General features: G+C 40.2%; 2 protein-coding genes across 27 annotated transcripts in view; one reads left to right on the top strand and one right to left on the bottom strand.

Moving 5' to 3' along the window:
- Nucleotides 1–6,556: 6,556 nt before the first annotated feature.
- Nucleotides 6,557–7,508, top strand: TAS2R39 (taste 2 receptor member 39; the record flags this gene model as incomplete). The annotated part of the gene is given in 4 exon segments (XM_082691723.1): nucleotides 6,557–6,958; nucleotides 6,962–7,082; nucleotides 7,085–7,234; nucleotides 7,237–7,508. Coding segments are annotated over 4 exon segments (945 nt in total).
- An 8,366-nt stretch (nucleotides 7,509–15,874) lies between these two features.
- Nucleotides 15,875–26,592, bottom strand: part of LOC309844598 (uncharacterized protein) — a 58,428-nt gene continuing 47,710 nt past the window's right edge. For 12 of the 26 annotated variants that reach the window (XR_014300773.1, XR_014300774.1, XR_014300775.1 and 9 more), the window contains one exon: nucleotides 23,664–24,651. Coding sequence is in view for 15 of the 26 variants with exons in the window: in XM_082691699.1 (XP_082547825.1) it covers nucleotides 24,535–24,651 (117 nt within the window). In the remaining 11 variants the exon portion in view is untranslated. Of the gene's footprint in view, nucleotides 16,870–17,006; nucleotides 17,211–23,021; nucleotides 23,200–23,663; nucleotides 24,652–24,889; nucleotides 25,334–26,592 lie in introns of those variants that run through there. The other 14 variants (XM_082691683.1, XM_082691691.1, XM_082691679.1 and 11 more) reach the window with 6 other exon arrangements.

Raw genomic sequence — 26,592 nt, 5'->3', positions numbered from 1 at the left:
GAGTACAGAAACAGAAATCCAGATCCAAGAGGCACAGAGAGCCCCCAGCAAAATCAAACAAATGAGGTCAACACCAAGACACAGTAATTAAAATGACAGAAAGTAGTGATAAACAGAGAAGTGTCAAACTACCGAGAGGGAAAACACACACACACACACACACACACACACATAGTTATATATAAGGGAAACCCCATAAGGCTATCAGCTGAATTTTCAGCAGACACTTTGCAGACTAGAAGAGAGTTACTGGAAGTTTATACCTTTTAATTTCCTTCATCTATTTTACCCAACCCCCTACCTTCTTCCTTCTGGCAAACACCAGTTTGTTCTCTACACTTATGAGAAAACTAAAGGGCTTTTATTTAGGGCAAAATGTTTATTATTCTTTCATTGCTTTTACAAATAATTTCAAAATAAAATGTGCAGAAATTAGATAAATGCAAAATACCTAATACAATAGTCATCGCTAAGTTACAAGATTGAGTCTTTTTTATTTTTATTTAAAATATTCTGTATTTTTCATACATAAAAATTATTAATATCAAAACTATAACTGACCACATAGTATATTTTCATTGAATCCCTGTAAGTAAAGAGAGTCATAAGCATTCACACTGGGAAGAAAAGAAGCTCAGGGTTTACTACATGATGAAAGATAATTGTGCCATGAACAAAATAAAACAATCTTAACAACAAAATTAACCATGGGGATCTCTAGAATATAATAAATGTGAAATGCAAACCTTGATTATATTATCACATCATCAAGGACAGATTACTTTTTGCCTCTGGATTTAGGATGAAGAAGGCATTTTTAAGATTTTATTTTTAAGTAATATCTACACTCAACATGGGGCTCAAACCACAACCCCAACATCAAGAGCTGCACGCTCCACCAACTGAGCCAGCCAGGCACCCCTGATGAAGACATTTTTTTTTTAAATAAAGAAAGAAGAGAATGTCTGATCTTCACCTCAATTCAAGAAAAGAATGAAAGATGTGGCAGTTTCTGTGGCAGGAAACAGAAACCAAAGGAAGAAAACGCTCCTTTGAAATGCAGTGATAGTTACTATGGAAGACAATCTCCTCAAAGTTTTGTGTTTTGTTTTGTTTTGTTTCCCCAGAGCCTCCACTTAGAGCAAAACAACTCTGAAAAGTATGAACAAATTTGGAAGATTCACACTATACAATTTCGAAGTTTATTAAACCGTTATAATCATTGGTAGAGTGCATTATTCACAAAAGGGTAGGTACATAGACCAGTGGAACAGAAGAGACAGTTGAAAAGTAGACCCACACAAATACAGACAACCGATTTTTTACTATGATGCCAATTGTTTACTATAATTGCCAAGGCAACTCGATGAAGAAAGGATATTTCTATCAACAAACAATTCTGGAGCAATTGTTATTCATATGCAAAACAAAATAAAATACCTTGACACATTCCTCTCCTCTTATACAAAAGTTAAATTGAAATGGATCATGGATAGACCTAAATATGAAAGACCAAATGATACAACTTCTCAAAGAAAATAAGAGAAAGTTTTTGTGGCCTTGAGTCTGGCAGAGTTGAAGAAAAATTGATAAAGTAAAACTTATCAAAATATCAAACTTTCATTCTGTAAAAGATATTGTTAAGAGGATGAAAAGAAGCTATGGACTAAGAGAAAATATTTGCAAAGCATTTAGGTCATAAAGGACTTTTAACTACAATATATAAAGAATTTTTAAAATTCAGCAATAAGCAAACAACTAGATTTTTAAAAATAGGCAAAAATCTGTAAACACTCTACCAAAGAAAATATACTTATGTCTAATTAGTATATAATCAATGGTCAATGCCACTAGTCATTAGGCGAATGCAAATCAAAATCACAGTGAAATATGCCACTTCTAAAACATCTTTAAAAAAACCCCCCCAAAAAAACAAAAAAAGCCCTGCACACATAACACCAACAATGCTAGGAGCGAGTTAAGAAGCAACTAGAACTTACATACATCGCTAGTAAAATTAAAAACATGGGGGACCTGGGTGGCTCAGTTGGTTCAGCATCATACTCTTGATTTTGCCTCAGGTCATTATCTCAGAGTCCTGGGATTGAGGCCCACATCAGGCTCTGCACTCAGCAGGGAGTCTGCTTGAAATTCTCTCTCTCCCTCTGCCCCTCTCCCTGCTCACACACTCTGTCTCTCAAATAAATAAATAAATCTTTAAAAAAAGAAGAAAGAAAGAAAGAAAGAGAGAGAGAAAGAAAGAGAGAAAGAAAGGAAGAGTATAACTACTCTGGAAAATAGTTCAGCAGTTCCTTTAAAAGTTAAGTGCTTGGTTGTGGTACATAAACAATGAGTCGTGGAACACTGAAAAAATTAAATTAAATTAAATTTAAAAAAAAAGTTAAGTGCTTACTGTACAACCCAGAAATCCTATTTCTAGGGATTTGCCCAAGTGAAATGAAGATGTTGCATGTGAATGTTTATAGCAATTTATTCATCATTGCCAAAAACTAGAAATGACTCAGATGTCTTTATAAGAGAACAGATAAACAAACTGAAATAACCACACAATGTAATTCTACTCAACAATAAAAGTAGCTGAACTATAAATTAACTTAAATGGTTAAATCTTAAATACATTTTGCAAAATAAAAGAAGCCAAACCCAAAAGGCTAGATACTGTATGAATCCATTTATATGTCCTCTGGAAAAAGCAAAAGTATTGGGACAAAAAACAAATTAGTGGTTGCTAGGGACTTTGGGATTGGGCTGGGGAGACACAGATAACTCTAGGGTTGGGGCAGGATGACTAGAGCATCCCATAATGCCTGAAAGTAAGGAAATAAAAATAAAAATGGAATCATAACAAAGACATAAGAGCGTACATGAAAGAGTTTCCAATTACCGGGTGCCTGGGTGGCTCAGTGGGTTAAGCCTCTGCCTTCGGCTCAGGTCATGACCTCAGGGTCCTGGGATCGAGTCCCGCATCGGGCTCTCTGCTCAGCAGGGAGCCTGTTTCCCTCTCTCTCTCTCTCTGCCTGCCTCTCTGTCTACTGTGATCTCTCTCTGTCAAATAAATAAATAAAATCTTTAAAAAAAAAAATTAAAAAAAAAAGTTTCCAATTACCAAAGCTTGAGAAATTTGAGTAACATTATAAATAATAATTAGATTGTAACAGAATATAAAATCCATGAGTATATACTAATGCAAATTAATGTTTGATTAAATAAATGATGGAAAAAACTCTTTTTTACAGAAGAATTCTAATTAATACAAGTAAAAGGAATGAAGAAAATAAAAAATTAGAACAGCACAACAATGTAATAATTGTTGCAGTCAACATCTGCTAATGAATGCTGACGTTAGTGAAGAGGGGTTTAAGGAAAAACAAGATATTTGCATAGCTGCAAAGTAACTCCTCCAGAATATTACTGTGAAGGTTTTAAAATATGTCCACAAATTCTTTGAGTTTCCTCCTTCCAGAAAGCAAAGTTTAATTCCTCTCCCCTTGAGTATGGGCTAGATTTCAGTGACTCACTTCAAATGATGAGATTATAAGGGGGGGGGGGTGAATAACCATGGTGGAGAAAACTGGCAGATAGATGTCATTTTTACCAAGGATGCTCAAGTTTCCCGTCACTACTACTAAGACATTGGCATCCTGTACCTCCTACAATGAGAAGGGTACTTCACCTTTGGAGTATTCCCCCAAATCCATAACTCCAATGTAATCATGAGAAAACATGAGAAAAACCCAAACCGGACTCTACAAAATACCTGGGCCAGTATTCTTCAAAATGGTCATGGTCATGAAAGAAAATGAAAAACCAAGAATCTATTACATATTGAATGAGACTAAAAATACACAATGATTAAATGCATCATGGAATTGTAGATTGGATCTTGGAATAGGAAAAGGACATTAATGGAAAACTGGGAAAAATCCAAATAAAGCCCATAGGTTAGCTACTAGTATTGTTGTAACCGTGCTAACTTCTTAGTTTTGGTCATAGTGCCATGGTTAAGTCAGATGAAAGCATTATGGACAGCTAGATGAAGGATATATAGGAATTCTCTATACACAACACATATCTATGTCAAAATTATTTTGAAATAGTAAGTTAAAAATATACCAAATAAACTGAAATTTTTAAAGCTGTTTTCTCTGTCCTTAATGGTTCAAATTCTTCTTCATGAGTTTTCCTTGGTTAAATACACACTTGGATATATTTAGCAAACTGGGTATGTCATTCAGGTTCTAGTAATTCCACTGGCTCTGCTTCTAAAAAATCATCTCTTTGCCTAGAAAGGCCACCTCACCCCACTTCAGACTGCCCCTGGGAGTTCCTATCAACAACATTCTTTTTTCCATTGTAGGAAGAAACCTCACCATAAGCTGTGACAAACAGAGCCTCTTTTTTTTTTTTTTAACATTTTATTTATTTATTTGACAGAGAGAGAGATCACAAGTAGGCAGAGAGGCAGGCAGAGAGGTGGGGGGAAGCAGGCTCCCCGCTGAAGAGAGAGACCAATTAGGGGCTCGATCCCAGGACCCTGAGATCATGACCTGAGCTGAAGGCAGAGGCTTAACCCACTGAGCCACACAGGCACCCCTCAGGTAATTTGTTTTGCAAAGAATTTCTGTCTCTTGAAAATTAGCATCTTCTTGCTTTACTATTGTGATATTATGATTTATAATAAGAGATACATTTGGTCTCTGCGCCTTTTCTCTGTCAGAACTCCTAAAACCTTCAGAATTCCCAAATCCATAAGCATTATAAAGGTGTTTTTGGTTGTTGATGAAGTGACTTGAAAACCACACCTAAACTGGGGTGGTTGTCAGGAGAACCAATCATTGACTAGAAGCTTGGAATTTTCGGTCCCACCCCCTTATTTCCAGAAAGGAGAGAGGGGCTAGAGTAGAAACAATCACCAATGGCCAATGATTTAACCAATCCTGCCTATAGAATGAAGCCTCCTTGGGTTCAGAGAGCTTCTAGTGAACATGTGATGTTCACTGGAGAGGGCATGGAAGCTACATACTTTGCCCTCCTCATCTCCTCCACCTGAAAGTTCATTGGTAGCCTTTATCCTATCCTTTATTATAAAGTTTATTATAAAACTGGTAAGCTATTTTCTTGAGTTCTGTGAGCCACTCTGGCAAATTAATGGGACCTGAGGAGAGAATCCATGAGAACCTCTAATTTACAGCTGACAGGTCAGGAGCACAGGTGACAACCGGGATATGTGATTGCCATCTGGTGTGGGGTCAGTCTTATGGGACTGATCCCTTAACCCATGGGATCTGATGCTATCTCCAAGTAGGTAGTGTCCAAATTGAGTTAAATTGTAGGACACTGGCTGGTGTCACAGAATGACCTGGTGTGGGAAAAAACACATACACAAAAAACAAAAACCCACACATATAGTGACCTGAAGTGTCAGAAGTGAAGGGTTCTGTTTAATTAGTAAGGAAAATTTTGCAGATAGAATGCTGGGTTGCCTTTTTTTTTAAACTCAATTATTCTTCCTTTAAGTAGTGAAGACATCATAAAAGACTATTAGGAAAAAAAATGTTAACAGTCAAGTCAAACCTGAATTTAGTCTTTGGCTTAAAGGATCCACACAAAAGGATCCACAGGTCCAGGAAGTATAAAGTATAAATAATGGGAAAGAACATGGACTCTGGCACCACGTAACTTGTGTTAGAATCGCAACTCTGTCTCTCTCTAGGTGTGTGACTTTGGCATCAGTTTCCACATCTGAAAAGGTAGGTAATAAAGGCACAATCTTAAAAAAAAAAAAAAAAGTATATTCTTCATTGGGCTGCTGTAAGGCTTAAATTTGATTATAGAAAGTATTTGAAAAGTGCCTAGCACATAATCAGAACTACATGTCTCTATCTCTGTGTCTTTGAATTTATTATTATTATTATTATTATTATTATTATTATTTTCAATCAGTTCCCTGAGGTCACAAGTAAAATTAGTTAAACGGTGACTTGGTGGGAACCTGGGTCACTCAGTCATTAAGTGTCTGACTGCAGCTCAGGTCATGGTCCCAGGGACCTGGGATTGAGCCCCATGTCGGGCTCCCTATTCAGCTGGGAGTCTGCTTCTCCCTCTCCCTGCGTACCTCCACCCCTCTCATGCTCTCTCTAGCTATCTCTCTCTCTCTCTCAAATAAATACATAAAATCTTTTTTTAAAAATGGTGACTTGGTGGGCAAATGTTCAGCTTAAATGGTGCTAGTCAAAGCCATGGCCTTCAATGCCATGTTAGTGGTTTATAAACAAGCATCCTCCCCATCCCCATAATTGAACCAAAACCAACAAGTCCAATGGGCATGGAAGAGGATTAAAAAGCAAATCCTTCCATCATTTGCATCTTCAGATTTAGAGCTAACAATTGTGAGATAAACAAATGGAGTGAATTTGGAAATGATGCATCCAAGACTTACTCCTGTGACATAAAGAGTGGGAGCTATCAAAGATCTGCCTAACAAATGCTAGAGAGACATTTTCCTCCAGACACAAAAGAGGGGTAACAACTTAAGATGACCAAAACCTGCAATCCCCCAGAAAATGAACTGTCACCATTTCAGATCTTACCGATTTTAACAATTATAGGCACTGAATGCATCACTGGTATCATTGCAAATGGGTTCATTATGACTGTAAATGCAGCTGAGTGGATTAAAAATAAGGTAATTTCCACCTGTGGCAGAATCCTGTTTTTCTTGAGTGTATCCAGAATAGCTCTCCAAAGCTTCATGATGCTAGAGTTTACCTTCAGCTCAACATTCCCACGTTTTTATAATGAAGACCTTATATATGACATGTTCAAAGTAAGTTTCATGTTCTTAAATCATTGTAGCCTCTGGTTTTCTGCCTGTCTCAGTTTCTTCTACTTCGTGAAGATTATTGATTTCTCCCACCCCCTTTTCCTCAAGCTGAAGTAGAGAATTTCCAGATGGATGCCCTGGCTTCTGTGGCTTTCAGTGTCTATTTCCCTGGGCTATGGTGGGCTCTTCTCTAAAGACATCTACAGCGTGTATCACAATTCTTCTATCCCTTCCTCCAACTCAAGAAAAAATACTTCACTGAGACCAATATGGTCAACCTGGTTCTTCTCTATAACCTGGGGATCTTCATTCCTCTGATCATGTTCATCCTTTCAGCCACCCTGCTGATCATGTCTCTCAAGAGACACACCCTACACTTGAAAAGCAATGCTCCAGGGATCTCAGCATGGAGGCTCACATGGGGGCCATCAAAGCTACCAGCTACTTTCTCATTCTCTACATTTTCAATGCAGTTGCTCTATTTCTCTATATGTCCAACATCTTTGACATCAACAGTTACTGGAATATTTTGTGCAGATTTATCATGGCTGCCTACCCTGCTGGACACTCCATTCTGCTGATTCGGGACAACCCTGGGTTGAGAAGAGCTTGGAAGCAGCTTCAATCTCAAGTTCATCTTTACCTAAAAGAGCAGACTCCATGACTGACACCCACAGAGTACAACAGCACCCAGCCCAACAGCTCTACCTTTCCCCCACCCATACCCCTCTCCTTCTACCCCCTTTCTTTCCCAAACCTGATTCTTTTATCTTCTATCTATGTATTTTTTTAATACAGAAAGCTGATTTTCACTTTTCTCTTTTGCTTCATGTGCACAATCACAGTGATGCTTGACATTCTTTACCTGAGCCTTTCATTTCTACCTCCCCTTGCTTCATCTAAAGCAGTGATTCTATACATTAAATCTCTGGGAGAGATTTTTAAAAGTATCAATGTCTAAGCCTGACCCCTAAATTAAGTCAGAATTTTTGGTGTTAGAACTGAAACAATTCTTTCAAGTTCTCGAGTGATTATTTTCTAAAACAAAAAATTTTTAAGATGGTCATACTGGCTTATAACAAGAGAAAAATTAAGACTACTTTGAAGTATAAGTTTTCACCTATCAGATTAGCAAAGATCAGAAAGTTTGGTAACACACTATGTGTGATTATGGAGACCAGCCAATCTCATAAGTTGATGGAAATACTAACTGCTGCTTCTTCAAGTACAGTTTAGTAATACTTCTGAAGGAACATACTTTTAATTGGCAATTTTACTTGGGGGAGTTTATCTTATATTTCAGTACATAAAAATTGACAGGTACCAGTTATATATTGCAATATTTTGCATCTAAGATGGCCATATTCATTATTAAATATGGAACCATATTGAGGGTAGCAACCAATGTTGAATCACCAATCTATGATAAAAACTTAACCTACTTTCTCTCCCTATCTGTAATAACCGGGTTAAATTCCTCCTGAAATAGAAACATTATTTCTTTCTCTCTTCAATAAGATGCAGAGACTCTTCTTAAAGGGTCTTGTTTTCTGAACTTCTATGTCCTTGGGACTCTAAGACAAGGTAAAAGAACAAAATGTAAGGAAGACCTTGAAATTTTGAAATATTCAATACGGGAGAGAGATGTCAGCACTTGAATCTATTCAGGGCAGGTCTGGACTTTGGGCTGCTTTATTACTGCTTTATTATTTAGGACCTGTAGTGGAAAGAGCCACCCTGAGAGAAGAAAGGGTAAACTACCCTCCCCCATTTCATAACCAGTCTACAGTCTGTAGACATGGACATCTCTAGGGCAGTCTTCACTAGGCCAAGTACTCCTCACATGTACCAGCAAGTAAATATGACTTGCTATTGAAACCATGAAAGCCTTCCAGAAAGGAACATGACTGTTTCAGCTGTGAACATTAGAAGTTCATCACTGTTTGTCATTTAATCCTTATCAAGTATTTTGTTGTTTTAAAAAAAAATGTTTGATATTCAAAATGATTTCATCCTTTCTTGTACATTAACAAATGGATTCTGGAAAATATACTGGATGCTCAGAAAACTGGTAAACCTGTTTTGTAAACATTCTCGGGGGCTGAAGACATTCAGTCAGTGAGTATCAAAACGTAGTTATCAGGGTCTCTGGGTGGCTGGTTAATCGACTGCCTTTAGGACAGGTCATGATCCCAGGGTCCTGGCATTGAGCCCCGCATCAAGGACCCTGCTTCTTCCTCTCCCTCTGCTTGCCATTCCCTCTGCTTGTTCTCTCTCTTTCTCGCTCTGTCAAATAAATAAAATCTTTAAAAACAAACAAACAAACAAACAACAACAACAACAACAACAAAAACCATAGTTATAGGCAGCTGGAAATAGACCATCAAAGCCATGACTGGTGAGAAAATATTGATGGAAATGATTAGATTACTCACTGAGCAGCTCCCAAAACCCAGTAACAGATAAAATTGGGGAAATACATATCACATGTCACAATTGTTTGTCACTATTTCTGGTAATGTGGTAAGGTTTATTTTCTTGTGAAATAGCCCTGATTGCTATAAAGCTGTCTATTAAAAGCATCTTAACTCAATGCCTGGGTTTTGTGTTTTTTTTTTTAATGAGATTGTCAATATTAACAAAAAACATAATACTGTTACTCATTTCTAAAACTCCACCCAAAGATTACAGAATTAAGAAATTAGAGTTATTTCAAATTTATTTTTTAAGTTATTATTATTATCAAAGTAAAATAGCTTTTGTCAAACAGACAAGCAAATAAATCCTGAAAAGGTATTTTGTAAAAAGTAAGTCTCCTGCTCACCCTGATTTCCACTTCCTACAAGCAGCAGTTCTATTGATTTCCGGCTTTAGCTTTTGTGGTGGCTACTTTTATAGCTTCGAATGCAAACACGCACACACACACACACACACACACACACGCATTGTTTAACCCATCTGTAAACAACACCCATTGACTCATCACTGTAAAAGATGAGGACAGAAGTGTCTCTTATATTGTCCTCAACTGTTCCTTTGTCCTCCTCCCAAATTTTGAGAATTGCATTACTACTTTTAGCTCCTATTCTCATTGCTTTTAAATTATTGAATGATCATTTTACATTTCAATGTTTTGTTCTAATATTTATAGTCAATGTCTATCAACTCAGCAGTAAATAGTGTTGGTGCCCCTATCCTTTCCCCTTTTCTGCCTTCTAACTTCGAAAAGGAACATGCTCTTTTTACACTGTCATCTGCTGTTCTGTAACTGTAATTCAGTCTTCTGTGCTTTACCTTTGAATTCATTTTAATTGTAGAAAAATCAGGCTCCTGGGTGGCTCGGTGGGTTGAGTCTCTGCCTTTAACTTGGGTCATGATCTCAGGGTCCTGGGGTCAAGTCCTTTGTCGGGCTGTCTGCTGAGCAGAGAGCCCGCTTCCCCCTCTCTCTCTGCCTGCCTCTCTGCCTACTTGCGACTTCTCTGTGTGTCAAATAAATAAATAAAATCTTTAAAAAAATTTTTTAAATAAATGTAGAAAAATTAATAAACAGCATTTCTTTCTTTAAAAAAGGTTGTATTCACTTATTTGAGAGAGGGGGAAAGAGAGCGGGAAAGCGGGTGAGAAGAAGAGGAGGAAGCAGAATCCCGGCGGAGCAGGGAGCCTGCTACAGGACTCCATCTCAGGACTCTGGGATCATGACTGGAGCCGAAGGCATAGGCCTAACCAACTAAGCCACCCAGGCACCCCAATAAATAGCATTTCTAATGCTATTACAAAAGCTATTATTGAACTCGGGACCAAATAGTGCTTTCCATTAAGTTCAATGACACAATCCATAGACCCAAGTAAAAGGAGACTATTTCCAGCATAAAAATCAGATACATTTTTTTTTCTGACACTCCATCGTTCACTCAATAACATGCAAGAGTTTAGTTTAGATTTATGATAATCCTGCTCAACTGCCTACCTTTATGTTGTTTAGACCACCCTCATCTCCCAGAGATAGTATATTCCTTACATCTTCTCAAAGGAATTCTGTACTTTAATCATGGTACTCTCGGCTGGATATAATCCACTAAGTAATTTCCTCAGAAAGGTCCTTTGGAAAATGCGAAATGTTTTCCTTTTTTCCTCACTTTTGATTGGTAGTTGATTGAATATATAATTCTAGGTCTAAATAATTTACCTTAAGTAATTAGAAGAAATTTCGTTATCTTTTCACATTTGTCATTACTAACTGGAAGTGTGAAAGCAACCTGTGCCTTTTCTTTTTTCTTTAGAAGTTTTTAGAATCTTCTTTTAATACTTAGTGATTTACCAGGGTTGCACAATTGCATATAACAGAAATCTGACTAAAGTGACCATATAATGCTTTTTTTTTTTTTTAACAGACCAAATTTTATTTTTTCACTGTTCCAAGATTCATTGTTTATGCACCACACCCAGTGCTCCATGAAATACGTGCCCTCCTTAATACCCACCACCAGGCTCACCTAACGCCCCACCCCCTCCTCTCCAAAACCCTCAGTTTGTTTCTCAGAGTCCACAGTCTCTCTTGGTTTGTCTCCCTGTCAGATCTCCCCCAATTTACTTTTCCTTTCCTTCTCCTAATGTCCTCCATGTTATTCCTTATGCTCCACAAGTAAGTGAAACCATATGATAATTGACTTTCTCTGCTTGACTTATAATGCTATTTTTTAATATAACATGGGTTCTAGAGGCTGAAAAAAATGCTCTAGGAAGTCACCAATGACCCAAGATCTTTCAAGCTTCCTCTCCAGACAAATCATGCTGTTGAAGTTCATATTCATGGTCACAGGATGGCTGCTACACACAGGCATCATTTCTACATTCTAGGCAGAACTGGGTCATACGGACACCCCCACAAGGAAATTTGTAGAAGTTATTTTTTAATTTAAAGTGCACACTTCCACTCTAATCCACCCCAAACAAAATCAGGGTACTAATAATGAGGAAGAGGGAAGAATGATCTTCTCTAAAGATATAAGTTCAATTTTTTTTTAAGTGTTCTTCTTTGATTTTTATTTCTTCAGGGGTCACTTATTTTGAATATTTATCTTGCTCTTTCTCTTTTAGGCTGTGAATTTTGTTCTTATTTCTGATAATCCTTGATTACTAATTCATGAAGGAAAATGAAAGGCTGTCTTTTCAAATAATAAGTAAGAATTATTTCCCAGTAGGACATTCTTTTGAATGGAAAGGCTGATTGGGACCTCCGTTTTGCAACTGGGCCATTGAGTTCATCGGGATTAGCTTCTGATGGTTTTTTGGGGGGGTGGGGGTGGCTGAGGTTTTTTTGTTTTCTATGTGTGTGTGTGTGTGTGTGTGTGTGTTTTAGGTATGTGGGTAAAAAATCAGACGTTAGCCTAGAAATCTAAATGTTATAATAACAAAAGAATTTACTCTCTGCAGACAACTGTACTGGAAGCCCTAGTTCTTCCTTGGAAATGTGTTCAATTTCTCTAAAAAAGAATTGTCAGTATGGGGGCTGCCAACGGTTCTGTGTGCAGTGGTGGGAAAGGGTTGAAACACTGAAGGAGCTACATGACAGACAGAATTATAGCAATTATAGCAATTGTATATTCTATAATTCAGAAATATAGCAATGACTCTGGTTTTACACCCTGCCTCACTCCTACTAGCCAAAGCTAGTAGCCAAAGCTAAGACACATACATCAAGGGACCTCAAGACTATCAGCAAGCTGATCAGCCACCACATTCCCAGAGGTCCACCATATGGATATCCTGAGTATCCTCTATGTCACTTCATCCAAAATATGTTTCCGTTGATAGTTCATGTCCAAGAGATGCGACGAAATCTCTAGTCTGCCCTTGGCCATCCCCATACCTCTTTCTTAATTATTATGGGATTATGATATTTTTTTTCTCAATGGAGTCTCAGAAGAATGGGAACTTAAGTGCATTTGTTTGGTCTAATATTTAAAATCAGAACACTTATACATAACATTTTTTTTATTATACCTCTAAGCCTATTTCAAAGTGCCATCTTTGGTGCCCACAATGTTTTATCATGGACAATCTTGAATTGCCCAAATCTTAATTTAGGGTCATAAAAATCCCTGAAACTGGTTTTCTACAGGAGATTTCTGAACTGGAACATTAGCTCTATGGATAACAGGCTTATCTTATTTTTGTTTTATACTAGTGTTTTACTGACCTGTTAAGAGACCTGCTAATTTTATTATGTGACTGACACTTTGAGAAGTTTATCAGTCCCTCCAATTGATTAAACAGTGCCAGTACCCAATTTCTTTTTCTTAATGATTTCATGGAAAATTTCCAGAAAGCTTAAATTGGTGAAAGCTGACTATTGGGCTAGAAATAAGAGATTTTCATCAATAAACTAAGTGGTCAGTATACTTAAAATAAAGGAAAACATCTATATGGACCTCCCTGCACGAACTCCACACAGCTGTGTGCATGTCCTCACCATCATCTTGGGAATTTTTTCATAAGAACAAAAACAGAAAAGATAAAAGCAAGATTTAGTCTATCCCAGCCAACTCTAACTTGCCTGCCAAGTAGATAAAAAGATATGGTAACTGATTCCCTGGGAAGACTTGTGCCTGCATCACCATGGAGACACTACTCCAACCATCAAGTAATGGGATTCTGTACAACAAACATAAATGAACACAAAGATGGAGCTGCTAGCACCAGGAGAGTGAGCAAGAGAAGGGGCAGGCTAAGGGAGAAGAAAGAGCGCCAGGCTGAACATAGGTGTCACAGTGAGAGGAAAGGGGGTTGCAGCAATGACTGTATATGGGAAAGACATGTATATGGGAAACACTGTATATGGTGACTGGTCACTTGGCTTGGAGAACAGCCCAAACCACCTTCCTTCCACGTTTAAGGAGTAGCCAGGCTCAAAGCAGGAGAGAAAATCTTGAGTGGGCTGAGTGTAACATGAAATGAGTGAGTCTACCCAGAATTATGTTTTCACCCACCAGGTGGATTGAGGAAGGAGGAGCTATGTAGCTATTAAACTAATTACTTTTATTTATTTTTTTAAAGATTTTATTTATTTATTTGACAGAGAGAGAGAGCACAAATGGGGGGGGGGGGTGACAGGCAAACAGAGAGGGAGAATCAGGCTCTCCACAGAGAAGGGGGAGCCTGATGTGGGCAGGACTCAATCCCAGGACCCCAGGATCATGACCTGAGCCAAAGGCAGTCACTTAACCAACTGAGACACCCAGTCACCCTAAACATAATTACTTTTTTTTAAGATTTTATTTATTTATTTGACAGACAGAGCTCACCAGTAGGCAGAGAGGCAGGCAGAGAGAGAGGAAGGGAAGCGACGAGGGGCTTGATCCCAGGACCCTGGGATCACGACCTGAGACTAAGGCAGAGGCTTAACCCACTGAGCCACCCAGGTGCCCCTAAACATAATTACTTTTAACATACAAGTTGTTCTTCATTCCCTCGGTTTGCAAAGTTTAAAATTCATTCCTACTTTATGTGGGAGCTCACCGAGGATTTTGAAATATCCACAGAGCATATGACTCCACCGAAGCCAATTCTAACCCTGGACTGGAATTTGGAGTATAAAAGCATCTCCAGACAAGGCCCAGCACCAGCAAGAGAGGAGACTAGAGACTGAGAGGTGGTGAGAACAGAGGAAAAGGGCTCTAAGGCACCACCACGGGTGTCAGAAACAGGGATGAACTCTAATGAGACTGACTTTAAGAAAGAACAGAATGCTTAAAATGCCCTTGGAGGTCCAAAATGCATTTCTCTCTTTCTCCCTCCATGCTCTCCCTGAACAAGTCCCTACATTCTCATTGTTCAAGTCTCCAAAAAGCCAATGTCTTCCAAATTTGGCCTGTCCCTATCTCACTCCTGAACCCCCAGCCCTCTCTATCTCCAGAGTCCCCTTTCCTTACCCCTTTTTGGTCCAGATTTTTGCTAAACTAATGACTCTGTCTTTAACTATCCTCTGCAAATGAAAGCTCTTTCGGTTTTAAGAACTATTATGGACTGGCATTTATAGCTGAGATTAAAAATAACCTTCACCAGACTGCCTGTATAAGATGTGATTTCCTGAGAACCTGCAGGCCTTGGGAATGCAAATCAGAATCGGATCCAATTGCCACCAACACTTACCAGAGAAAACTGCCATTTGCATCTGCACTCCAGATCCTGGATGGCTACAAATAAATCAGTGGCTCATTCAAACCAGAACCAGGCACAGATTGAAAGCCCTGGGGGAGGTAGATTTGGAAGGAAGAGTGAAAAGGACACAGCTCTGGAAACTGGGACTGATGAGTCCCTATCACTGCCAAAATAGAAGGCTGGGCAGTAAGTTCCCAGGTATCTAAGCCTAGGCTGACCCTGAATGTTATGGACAGCATTCCTTCTGCTTAGAGAGTGTGGTTTCCAACTGCTAGTCCTCCCGCTGCACCCAAGGATAAGTTCTTACACTTTTGTTAACTACACTCTTTCTAAGGTCATCCTTGCCAGTGGCCTGGATACATTTTCAGGCCTGGAGAAAAACAGAAGTGATTTTACTGGAAACATGGCAATATCATATGATAGTAATACCTACTGCGGGCACAAAGTAGAAAAAAGCGTCCAGTTTTATCTTGATTGGGAAACAGATTTTCCTGAAATTACTTCTCTCCATATGGTAACTCCCTTCCCATAAACCTGTATCTGGGTCCCTAAATATCATTTCATATTATATATTATTATGATATGATATATATAATATGATATATATTATACATCATATTATATCACAAAATACCAATTAAAGGATCAAAATCTGTTTCCCTTAAGATTCTAATCTCTCGGGGCACCTGGGTGGCTCAGTGGGTTAAAGCCTCTGCCTTCGGCTCAGGTCATGGTCCCAGGGTCCTGGGATTGAGCCTCACATCGGGCTCTCTGCTCAGTGGGGAGCCTGCTTCCTCCTCTCTTTCTGCCTGCCTCTCTGCCTACTTGTGATATCTGTCTGTCAAATAAATAAATAAAATCTTTAAAAAAAAAAAAAAGATTCTAATCTCTCAAATTCTGAGCTGGTTTCCTTGAAAGCACTTTATGACCTCTGTCCTGCTGCTTCTCCAGTCTCTATTAAACCTTCCCCATTTAACAATGCCATGAAGGTTGTCTGTATTGGTCTAGAATAAGCTATGCTATGCAGCAGAACACATGACCCTAATGTCTTTGTTTTGGGGGAACACAGTGAAGTAGTTATAGATGAAGGGGCATCATATCTGCAGCTTTCTCTCAAACAGTTCAGAAAAAAGTTACTTCATATATAAATGTATATGTATGTATATATATATAGAGAGAGAGATAGAGGAAAGAAGCAACACAGTAAAACGGCAATATTTGGGCAATCTGGGTAAAGGGTATGCAGGAGTCCTTTGTGCTCTTCTTACAATTTTTCTAGAAGCCTGAAATTTAGTCAAAATAAAAGTCAAAAGAAAGAAAAATTACCTTAGCAGCACAGTGAACTTTAAAGGAAATATCTATGAAAATATGCTTCATAAAGTGCTGTGTAAATGTTTTTAAACTAAAAGTTATACTATTTAAGGTATCCACTTAAATTCATTTTCCTTAAAAATTTAAAAAGAAAAGTTTCAATGGCTTAAGAAAAAACACATTTAAAAAAAAAGAAAGAAAGCACACATTGATTCCTTGCACATTCAAAACCCTCTGCGGGTCCAAAGACTCCAAGGGTAGCTGTTCTCCACACAGTGTCTCAGGGATCCAGGCCGCATAGAGCTAGTGAGCCACCATCACAGACAAGGCTCCAGAGTTCACCTCAGCAGATGTAACTTGTGAAGTTGTCCCACTTGCTTCTTGGTGCCATAGGGAGGATGTCACACATCACCTTCCACTCATAGCCCACTGGCCAGAGTGAACCATACAGCCCCAGCTGACTGGGAGCAGGCAGAAAATACAGGGAATGTCATGCCAGATTTGTGGAGCGTTCTTGTCTCTGCTCCAGGATCTCCTTGAGCTCCCATTTTCTGCTGAACAAAAAAACACTTTCCCACAAAATGTGAAGAAGAATAGGGCTCAGACTGTGACTGTGTGCTAAGTAAAGTGAAATAACAAAAAAAAAAAAAAAAAAAAAATTTGAAGGAAAGGGAGAAGAAAGGTATCTTACCTATCTTACTTCATTCCCTCATTTCTCTTCTTAATGGCTTCCCAGTGCTCCAACCTAGGCTTCCAGTCACAGAGAGGAGGGAGCTCTGCCTTCTTTAGGGATCACCCAGACTATGCCACACTTCCTCAGAAAGGTGGTGGCTTACACTTGTCAAGATAGAAAATGTTCCTCTTGATCATGGGGATCAAAGACTTCCGGTCTTGACTGGAGAACAAATGAAGACAGCATTAAGGACAACGAAAGGCAAATAGTAAAGAAGCAGCATTTAAGTGTTTTCAAGATCCACAGATATTGATCAATGCCCACTTTACACCTAGATTCTTCACATTTAATATTCGCAACATCTCTTATTTACACCCATCCAAGTTCCAGTCACCTTAGAACAGACCCATCTGAAAATGACAGTACAGAGCCAAAGGTATTTGTGAAATGAGACCAAAGCAATCTCTCTGGGGATCACAGGATATAGACAACCTCCCCCTCAAAAAAACCAAGTGCAGGGCACAAGGCTAATAATGCCCACCATGCAGCCAGGGGACAATGAGGCTCCAGGGGGAGGATAAAGGGACCTTAAGGCAGGCAGGCCAGTAAATGAAGCAAGCATAGGCTCCTTGGGTTTCAGTGTGTTTATGCCCCCAGAGACAGGTGTTTGGGCAGTTCTTGGGAAAGATCTGCATTACCAGGGTCCATGAGCTCACAGGTCACAGGAGCGTTTCTCAGCCTCACTCTCAGAATAAGGACAGCTCTACGCCCCCTTCCCCACCAACACACACCTTAAAGATCTGGCACCAAAGTACCCTCCTTGCTTCTTCTGTCATAACTCAAAGGTTTAGAGTTCCCTGCACAAAGCTAACCTTCTCCATAATCTTCTGTGCTACTTCTGGAAGCAAATCCATGTGACAGAGCATGGAAGCACACACACAGAAAGGCAAAGCTTCATTTCCTCCCTCCTTCTGTCCTTTGGTCTACTCTTCCTCCATTTTCCCATCCCTCTCTCCTTTCTTTCCCTCTTTCCTTTCCTATTTCTTTCCTTCCCTCCTTCCTTCTTTCTCTCCTTCCCTTTTTGCCTTTCTTCCTCCCTCCCTTCCTTCCACTTTTCCTTCCTCCTACCTTTCCACCTTCCTTCCTTCCCTTCTTCCTTCAACAGATTACTTATGGAGAGCCTCACAGGTGGCCGGGGACAATCTCTTTAATTTAGAAAATGAATCTTTATTACATTCAGCTTAAAAGTAAAAAGCACCTGTACCCAGGTGCATTGCTACAAATACATGGAGAGAGACAGAACCCAGCTTCAGTGGGATACTTCTGCCCACTTCTCTAAGGAAAAATCCAGGGTCTTTTTGTTGCCAGACAATCCTGGGTAAGACTTTGGGCATGAAGACAGCATGAGGGAAGCACATAAATAGCATCTGACTTCTAGGATGTGCAGTGAACCTGGAGTAGGGTTTTTAAAGTTCACTCCTATTTAGCATCTAGAGAAAGGTGAAATTCTGCTTAAGGCCTTGCCCCCTCCCCATCTCTCCTCATGTCAGTCTTGAGTGGGTTCTTCTCTCTGTACCTGCAGCTCTTTTTAGGGGTGGGCCCTCTTCTCCTGCTTCATAGCTCCCTGATTCAGTATTACTGAATCAGTTGCATTACTGAATCACCTTCATCACCAGCTCCACTTTATCTTGAGGAGTCTACCCCACTCAGACACATCAGTGACTCTTTTCCTGCACAACACACACACCCAGGGGCACCTGGGTGGCTCAGTAGGTTAGGCATCCACTCTTGGTTTCGGCTCAGGTCATGATCTCAGGGTCTTGAGATCAAGCCCCGCGTCAGATTCTGTGCTGAGTCTGGAGCCTGCTGAAGATTCATTCTCTTTCCCTCTATCCCTCTCCCCACTTGTGCATGGACACTTATGCACTCTCTCTCTTTCTAAAATAAATAAGTAAATCTTTAAAAAACATACACACACACATTTTTGGCGCTCCATAATCTTCCCCACCCTCCAAATTTTTCTTACCCCTTGGTAAGTATGTCATTCTTGTATTCTTTAAATGGTCACTATAATCATATATAAATAAACCACATATAATTCAAAATCAGAGGTAATTTTTGTTTTAGCCTGATTGGCACTCAAAGTTTTGAATCTTTGTGTGTGGCCTCCTCCACTGTGTGTCCATGTCTCAGGAGAGAAGGAAGCAGGCTCATCCAACCATGAAGGGAGAAACCTGTGTTTGGGATATTTAATGGTTGTCCTCAAGAAACCCATGAAAGTTTTCCAGTTACAGTTTAGGGTTCAGGCAGGTCTTACACTGACACACTGGGAAGCACTTTAAAGTCTGACTCAGAGCCACGGAGCTGCAAGCTGTATCCCTCTCCATGCAAGGGCCATATGCCCCAGCTCCTCTTGCCAGCACAGATTTGAAACACTGTCTGCTCGATCTTACCCAGACGAACGTTGGTAGCTACCAGCCCAGACATGTCTACCTTTTTCCCACTCCTTTCTCTCCTTCCTCTACCTCTCTCCTTAAATTTCTAGGCAAAAGCAAAATCATCCAACATTCCTGGGAGAGTCATGGGCTTCCCGAGGCCTCCACATCTTTTGGCCTGTGGGTACAGACACATCCAACACTCTGCCACCTCTCCCCCTCTGAGAAAAGGATCCTCTCGGTCATGGGGTGATGCAATAGAATTTTGAAATCCTCTCTCCCCCAAAACCCTCTTGTAGCAGGTTTATCCAATGAGCTGGATTCTATGAGGGACTATGAGCTGTGACCTTTTTCTCTCTCCATCACTGCCTTCGGTTTCACTGATTAACAGACTCTTTTCTAGCCATGAGTGACCTTCCAGGTAGAGCCTGTGGCCTTCCAGACAAGTGGGGAATTAAAGTAAGATATAGTAGGTACTTATGTGTTTGTCGAATGAGTAAGATTCCAGTTTTGTTTAGAAACAACAGTCAGTGTCTGTATCTAGACCTCCTAATTTTCCATTTTTAAAAAAGTTCCATCCTACTGTAATCAAAACCATTATCTCCCAAGTGATCTCGAGGTCTCTCCCCAGCTAGACCTGAGCACACCTCAGCATTCGGTTCCAGTGATGGGGAGGAGGACGGTGAGATCTCTTTTTCTCACCTTCTTTGCCCACTTGCTCAACTGCTTCTAGCTCGTGGGAGGAGGCAGAGGGAGAAGGAAGTAGAAAGCCCAGGGTCTTCCTTAACTAGTGCTGGCACATCTGGCCACTCAGTGTCATCTGGTTGGCTTAAGCCCAAATACTGACTGTGGCACACAGAATGCCTTCCCCAAAGATGTTCACATCCTAATCTGTGAAACCTGTGAATACATTACCTCCCATGGTAAAAGGGACTTGGCACATGTGATAAAGTTTAGAACTTCCAGATGGGAAGATGAACCTGTACTACCCAGGCGGGCCCAATGTAATCAAAGGGTCTTTATCAGAGGGAGGCAGGAGGGCAAGAGTCAGAGAAGATGTGATGGCCATTGCTGGCTGGGAGCAGGGAGTCAGGAACAAGAGCAACATTGAAAAGCTGGCAAGGAAAGGCATTTTCCACCAGAGCTCCCAGAAGGAATGCAGGCCTGCCAACACCTTGATATTAGCCCAGTAAGACCCGGGTTGAACTTCTGACCCCCAGAATTGTGAGATCAGAAATGTGGTTTTTTGGGTGCCTGGGTGGCTCAGTGGGTTAAGCCGCTGCCTTCGGCTCAGGTCATGATCTCAGGGTCCTGGGATCGAGTCCCGCATCGGGCTCTCTGCTCAGCAGGGAGCCTGCTTCCCTCTCTCTCTCTCTGCCTGCCTCTCTGCCAACCTGTGATCTCTCTCTGTCAAATAAATAAATAAAATCTTAAAAAAAAAAAAAAAAAGAAATGTGGTTTTTTGTGTTTTTTTTTATTTATTTTTTATTTATTTTCAGCATAACAGTATTCATTATTTTTGCACCACACCCAGTGCTCCATGCAATCCGTGCCCTCTCCAATACCCACCACCTGGATCCCCCAACCTCCCACCCCCGCCCCTTCAAACCCTCAGATTGTTTTTCAGAGTCCATAGTCTCTCATGGTTCACCTCCCCTTCCAATTTCCCCCAAATCCCTTCTCCTCTCTAACTCCCCATGTCCTCCATGCTATTTTTTTTTTCTAAAGATTTTATCTATTTGTCAGAGAGAGATCACAAGTAGGCAGAGAGGCAGGCAGAGAGAGAGGAGGAAGCAGGCTCCCCACCGAGCAGAGAGCCCGATGCGGGGCTCGATCCCAGGACCCTAGGATCATGACCTGAGCCGAAAGCAGAGGCTTTAACCCACTGAGCCACCCAGGCGCCCCCTTCCGTGCTATTTTTTTTTTAACTTTTTATTTTTTATAAACATATATTTTTATCCCCAGGGGTACAGGTTCCGTGCTATTTTTAAACCATTTTTTGGCAATCTATTGTAGAAGCAATAGGACACTGAGGCTGATGTGTGGTTCTTTGTGGGGTTTCTTTGTGGGGCTCCTTCTCAACCAGGGTCAATTTTTGACAGTACCCTCTCTACGGAACATTTGATAATGTCTGGAGATATTTTAGATATCACGACTGGGGGAATGTCAGTAGCACCTAGGGGGTGGAGGCCAGAGATGCCAACTATCCTACAATGCACAGACAGGCTCCTACAACAAAATATCAGGTCCAAAATGTCAAAGTAGACACTACAAAAGTAGTGTCAATGTTGAAAATCCTGATCTAAAGCAGGCAATGAGCTCTTTGGCCTATTGTAATCTCTCCTGTCCAACAGACACTACCTCCCCCACTTCTAAGAGGGTCCTTTCAATATAGCTTGAACCTGATTCACTTTTACATTCACACCAGCAATGTATAAGCGTTCCAATTTATCCAAACCTTGTCAACAATTGTAATTGTCTTTAGTTTTGCCATCTTAATGAGTTTGATGAGATGTACTTTGATTTGCATTTCCCTAATGACTAATGGTGCTGAGTGTTTTTTTCATGAGCGTATTGGCCATTTGTGTATCTTCTTTGGAAAAAAGGCTATTCAAATCCTTTGCCCACTTTTTAAATAGGCTGTCTTTTTATTGTTGAGTTGTAGCAGTTATTTCTGGATACTAAACTCTTACCAGATACAGGATTTGCAAATATTTTCTCCCATTACATGACTTGTCTATTGCTTTCTTGATAGTACCTATTGAAACACAAAAGTTTTTAAATTTTGACAAAGTCCAATTTCTCCATTTTTCGTTGTTTATGCTTTAAGTGTCATATCTGGGAAGCCACTGCATAGTCCAAAGGCACAAAGATTTATACTTCTGTTTTCTTCTAAGAGCTTAATAGCGTCAAATCTTACATTTCAGTCTTTGATCCATTTTGAGTTCATTTTTGTATATGGTATGGGGTAGAAGTCTAACTTCATTCTTTGGCATATAGATATTCAGTTGTAGGTGTTCAGCTTTGAAAGGACTATTCTCCCCGCATTAAATAGTCTTGGCACCCTTGAAAATCAATTCTTTACTTTTTTATGGTAGTTATTATCTGAAATTATATCGTCTGTTTACTTGTTTATTTTCTGCCCTTCCCAAACTCACTCACTCCCTTTCCCCTCCTCTCCTTCCCGTCCCCTGCCCCGCAAAGTTAAACTGCAAAATTCATGAAGACAGGAATTTGTCTGTTTACTATTTCTCTGCAGTGTCCCAGACACAGTAGGTAATTATAGGTTTGTCAAATGAATAAGATTCCAGTTTTGTTTAGAAACAATGGTCAGGGGGCGCCTGGGTGGCTCAGTGGGTTAAGCCACTGCCTTCGGCTCAGGTCATGATCTCGGGGTCCTGGGATCGAGTCCCGCATCAGGCTCTCTGCTCAGCAGGGAGCCTGCTTCCTCCTCTCTCTCTCTCTCTCTGCCTTCTTCTCTGCCTACTTGTGATCTCTCTCTGTCAAATAAATAAATAAAATCTTAAAAAAAAAAAAAGAAAGAAAGAAAGAAAGAAATCCAAAGGCAAGTGTAAAGGGACCACCCAAGAAGCATTACCTGATAGTCCAGTAATGAGTGCAGCAGGTGAGTGGCCTTGGGCAATTCTCCTCCCTGCTTAAGGCCTGCATTCTCTCATCCCCAACACCAGCTCTTGAGTCACCTGTAGTATTGGTATTCTGGTATTCTGATGTTCCAGAGTCTTTAGAAATGGGCTCTGTAGGCAACTGCAGTTAGTCTATTTAAGGAATACAGTTTTTATTTGCAACTTATCTTTCAAAAATAAATATTAACCAAAAAAATTGCTTTATTAAGAGACAATGTGAGTTTCCTCATGAAAACTGTCTGGCCATGACCATAACTTTGACCCTGAGTATAAAGATTCAGAGGTCTTCCTGAAAGTGGGTGGAGAAAACTCTTAGCAGATTGCCCAAAATAGAAAAAGGTTTTCTAAGTTTTGCTAGATGCTCCTATTTAAAAAGAAAGAACATGCCCGCCCACTAGTGGAAAAATTAAGTAATTGCCCAATTTTCCAAGGATTCCCAGGCTCCACCTTATGGCTGTTAAGCTTTAGAGCCACCATGTATCTGCCTACACAAGACACACATTAAAGAGGTCACTGAAAACTCCAGGGTCTAAAGAAGCCAGGGACATAAAAGTCTATGGGTAAACATAGAAGAGGGAAGAAAAACACAACAAGTGCCAGGAGCATAATCAAACTTTATTTTTCTGAACTATGATTATGACCATAGCACATAGTGCATGCACGTATGATATTCATGATTGCAACATAAATTCAAAATTGGGGGGGGAAACATAAAACAAATATTTTACTTTTAACATTTTCTTTCACAACTTGTTAACTTTTGTTTTGGAACAAGAAATCTGAGGCTTTTTCTTTAGCCTGTCATGGTTAAATCTTGTACCAAGTTCAGTGCCAACGCAGAATTCATCCTTGACCGGTAGCTTCAACCAGGAGTGATACTTAGTCTTACTTCAATAACTGAAAAGAGCTGTTCACAAACGTAGGCATTTCCTAAGATTTTTTTAACAATCGTTGCACAATTGTTCAGATAGTTGCAGGAGTTTGGTGCTCTGGTGTCCCTGTGCTGTCCTGTCATGTATCTTACCGTGGATCACCTTCCACACTGCAGGTATGAAGAGATAACAGAGCACTGGGCAGGGGGAGGTCATCTTCACAGAGCTGGAACCAATAAGCTACTTGGCATGCCATCAGCCTTCAGCCTAACAGAATTCTCATCGTGGGGTTCAGACCATCAGTTACAGTGCTAGAATTAATTCTAGACCAGAAAAGAGGACCAAGTAACACTATGCCAGATAACTTTCTCATAATGTTTTATAAGTACAGTGGATGCCTTTGCAGGGCATTCAAAGTGTTAGCCAATTATGGGATAACAATCTTCGCTGCTTAGCATAAGCAGAAATTTTATTCCTCAGTGATGAAGACATGAGCTCATTTCAACAGTTTAACACCTCTCCTTAGCTTCTGCGCTGGCTCAGCCTCCCAACCTATGTGCAGTGAGCAGGCCGCTGTGTTAGGTGTCCGATTCATTCAACGCTGCTTGCGACGCTCCATGCCCCACGCCCCAGGGGAGATCCAGCTTACAGGTAGTAAGCTCTGTGTCTGTGATGGGTTCCACTTATAACTTCTAACAGAAAGCAATTCCTGCTGAATAACGCAAATGAGTAGAGGTAAAGTTGTGTCCTTGCATGACTTGCCAACGGAATTTAAGTTTTACTGCAAGTCCAATATTAGCACCATCTATCCCAGGAAGATCATCTATATTAAATTTTTTGAAAGTTTCCTCTGTTACAAAAATGAATTTCTTAATTACTTCCTAGTGTTGTGCCTGTCATGGACACACTGAAATATTTTCAGTCATAGAAAAATTCTCGAGCCCACAGTGAATAAATCGAGCTAATTATTACGTCTAAGTATTACTAAATATGTACCCTCATCAGCTGCAAAAGCAAATGTCACAATGTTTAAGACTTTTTTCACACAATTTTTCCTTTTAATTTCTCAGCCATATTTCTAGTACATTGAGCAACAGTGTTTCTGATTACACTTGTATTTGCACATGCTTCTATCTTTTCAGGACCCACAGTTTCCATCACATTCAGAAGACACTCTTTTACAACTTGCACTCTGTGAAGAAGGTCATGTCCTGGCAGATTTTTCACTGAAATACATAACTGCATGTTTCATTAACGACCAAAACAAACCTTGTTGACTCTTCTGTCTCTGTGCAGCTCATTAGGATTTGATCACATCTTTTCCACATCCCTGGCCTTTGTGCTTATGGTGGTTTGCTTCATAATGGCACCATAACGGCTCTTCTTGTACCTTACTTCCTTTGCCAAATAAGCACAGAGGAGTGGTTTTCAGTTTATAAAGTAGAAACCTATGACTCTTTGCATCTATGTTCTTTTCCCTCCTTTTCACAGAGATCTGAGAAACATTTGCTTTTCTAATACATTACAGTAGAAGTGACTTTCACAAGGCAAAAACTCAGTTTTGCAAAATATTGTAACTGAAATTCAACCTCTGGATCTGATCTCCCTCTACCTGATGGAAGGACATGTCCTCAGTCTTATCCAGGAAGTCATTCAGTCACCTCTACAGCCATGCTGAGTGCAGGGTTCCTGTTGTCCCAGAATTGGCCTTAGAGACCATACCATAAACCATGTGGGTAAATACCCCATGCCCATAGTGGTTCTCAACTCTCCCCTGCTCCCACTGGAATTGCAATGGGGATCTTCAGAGATGCAAACACTTAGCTTTTCTCCAGAACAATTACTCAGAATCTTCGAGGATGAGACATGGGTATGGATGTTTTTTAAAGCTTCACAGTGTTAGGGAACTCTGGTATATACACAAGGTTGAGAAGGCCAGATCTAAAACAGGCCAACGGTGGGGTTAGATATTGACCTGCAAAGCTTATCAAGAGGTGGCAATGCCAGCCCTACTATAACCAGTGGTGGCCTGCCATCTAGAGCTAGACTTATCAAAGTAGGAGGGAAGAGTTACTGGAATAAATAAGGACTGACTCCAGTGCTGCCACGGAGCCCTCTAGGACTCCAACATGCTCCTCATGCTAGTACACAATGCTTGGCCCTCAGAGGTACACATGGCCAGATGGTGTCAGGACAGCAGTCGCAACCATGAGAGAATGCATTTAGCGCAGCAGCCAGTAAAATAAAGAGATAAAATAAATCTGTCCCCTCTCCCACAGCAGCACCCTGGAAGAAGAAGAGAAAGAGACAGGTGTCCCAGACCCATCCAGTCCCCCTCCGATCTGAGCAGATGGGGTCTCAGCTCAAACTGTGCTTGGGTAAAAGGGAGATGGTAAAGATTCAACCCACACATGAAACCAAACTGGATCAAATATTAATAACCCAAAAAGGCCAAAAAAGATGAAATCTGCCCAAGATGTCACTGTGGGTTGGGAAAGGGAGAGACAGCAGCACAGAGCAGGGTGCTATGATTGAAGGAAAGAATCTTGGTCAGGTTTTATCCTGCTCACTGAGTTCACGCCACCTTAGGAGCCAATTATACTTTAGTGTTTTCTTAGTCATACCAGGTTTAAACACTATGATTACAAGATTT

The sequence above is a fragment of the Mustela nivalis genome (genome assembly GCF_964662115.1).
Source record: "Mustela nivalis genome assembly, chromosome: 12".
In the NCBI taxonomy this organism is placed as follows: Eukaryota; Metazoa; Chordata; class Mammalia; order Carnivora; family Mustelidae; genus Mustela; species Mustela nivalis.
This window is presented reverse-complemented; position numbering and strand designations above follow the sequence as displayed.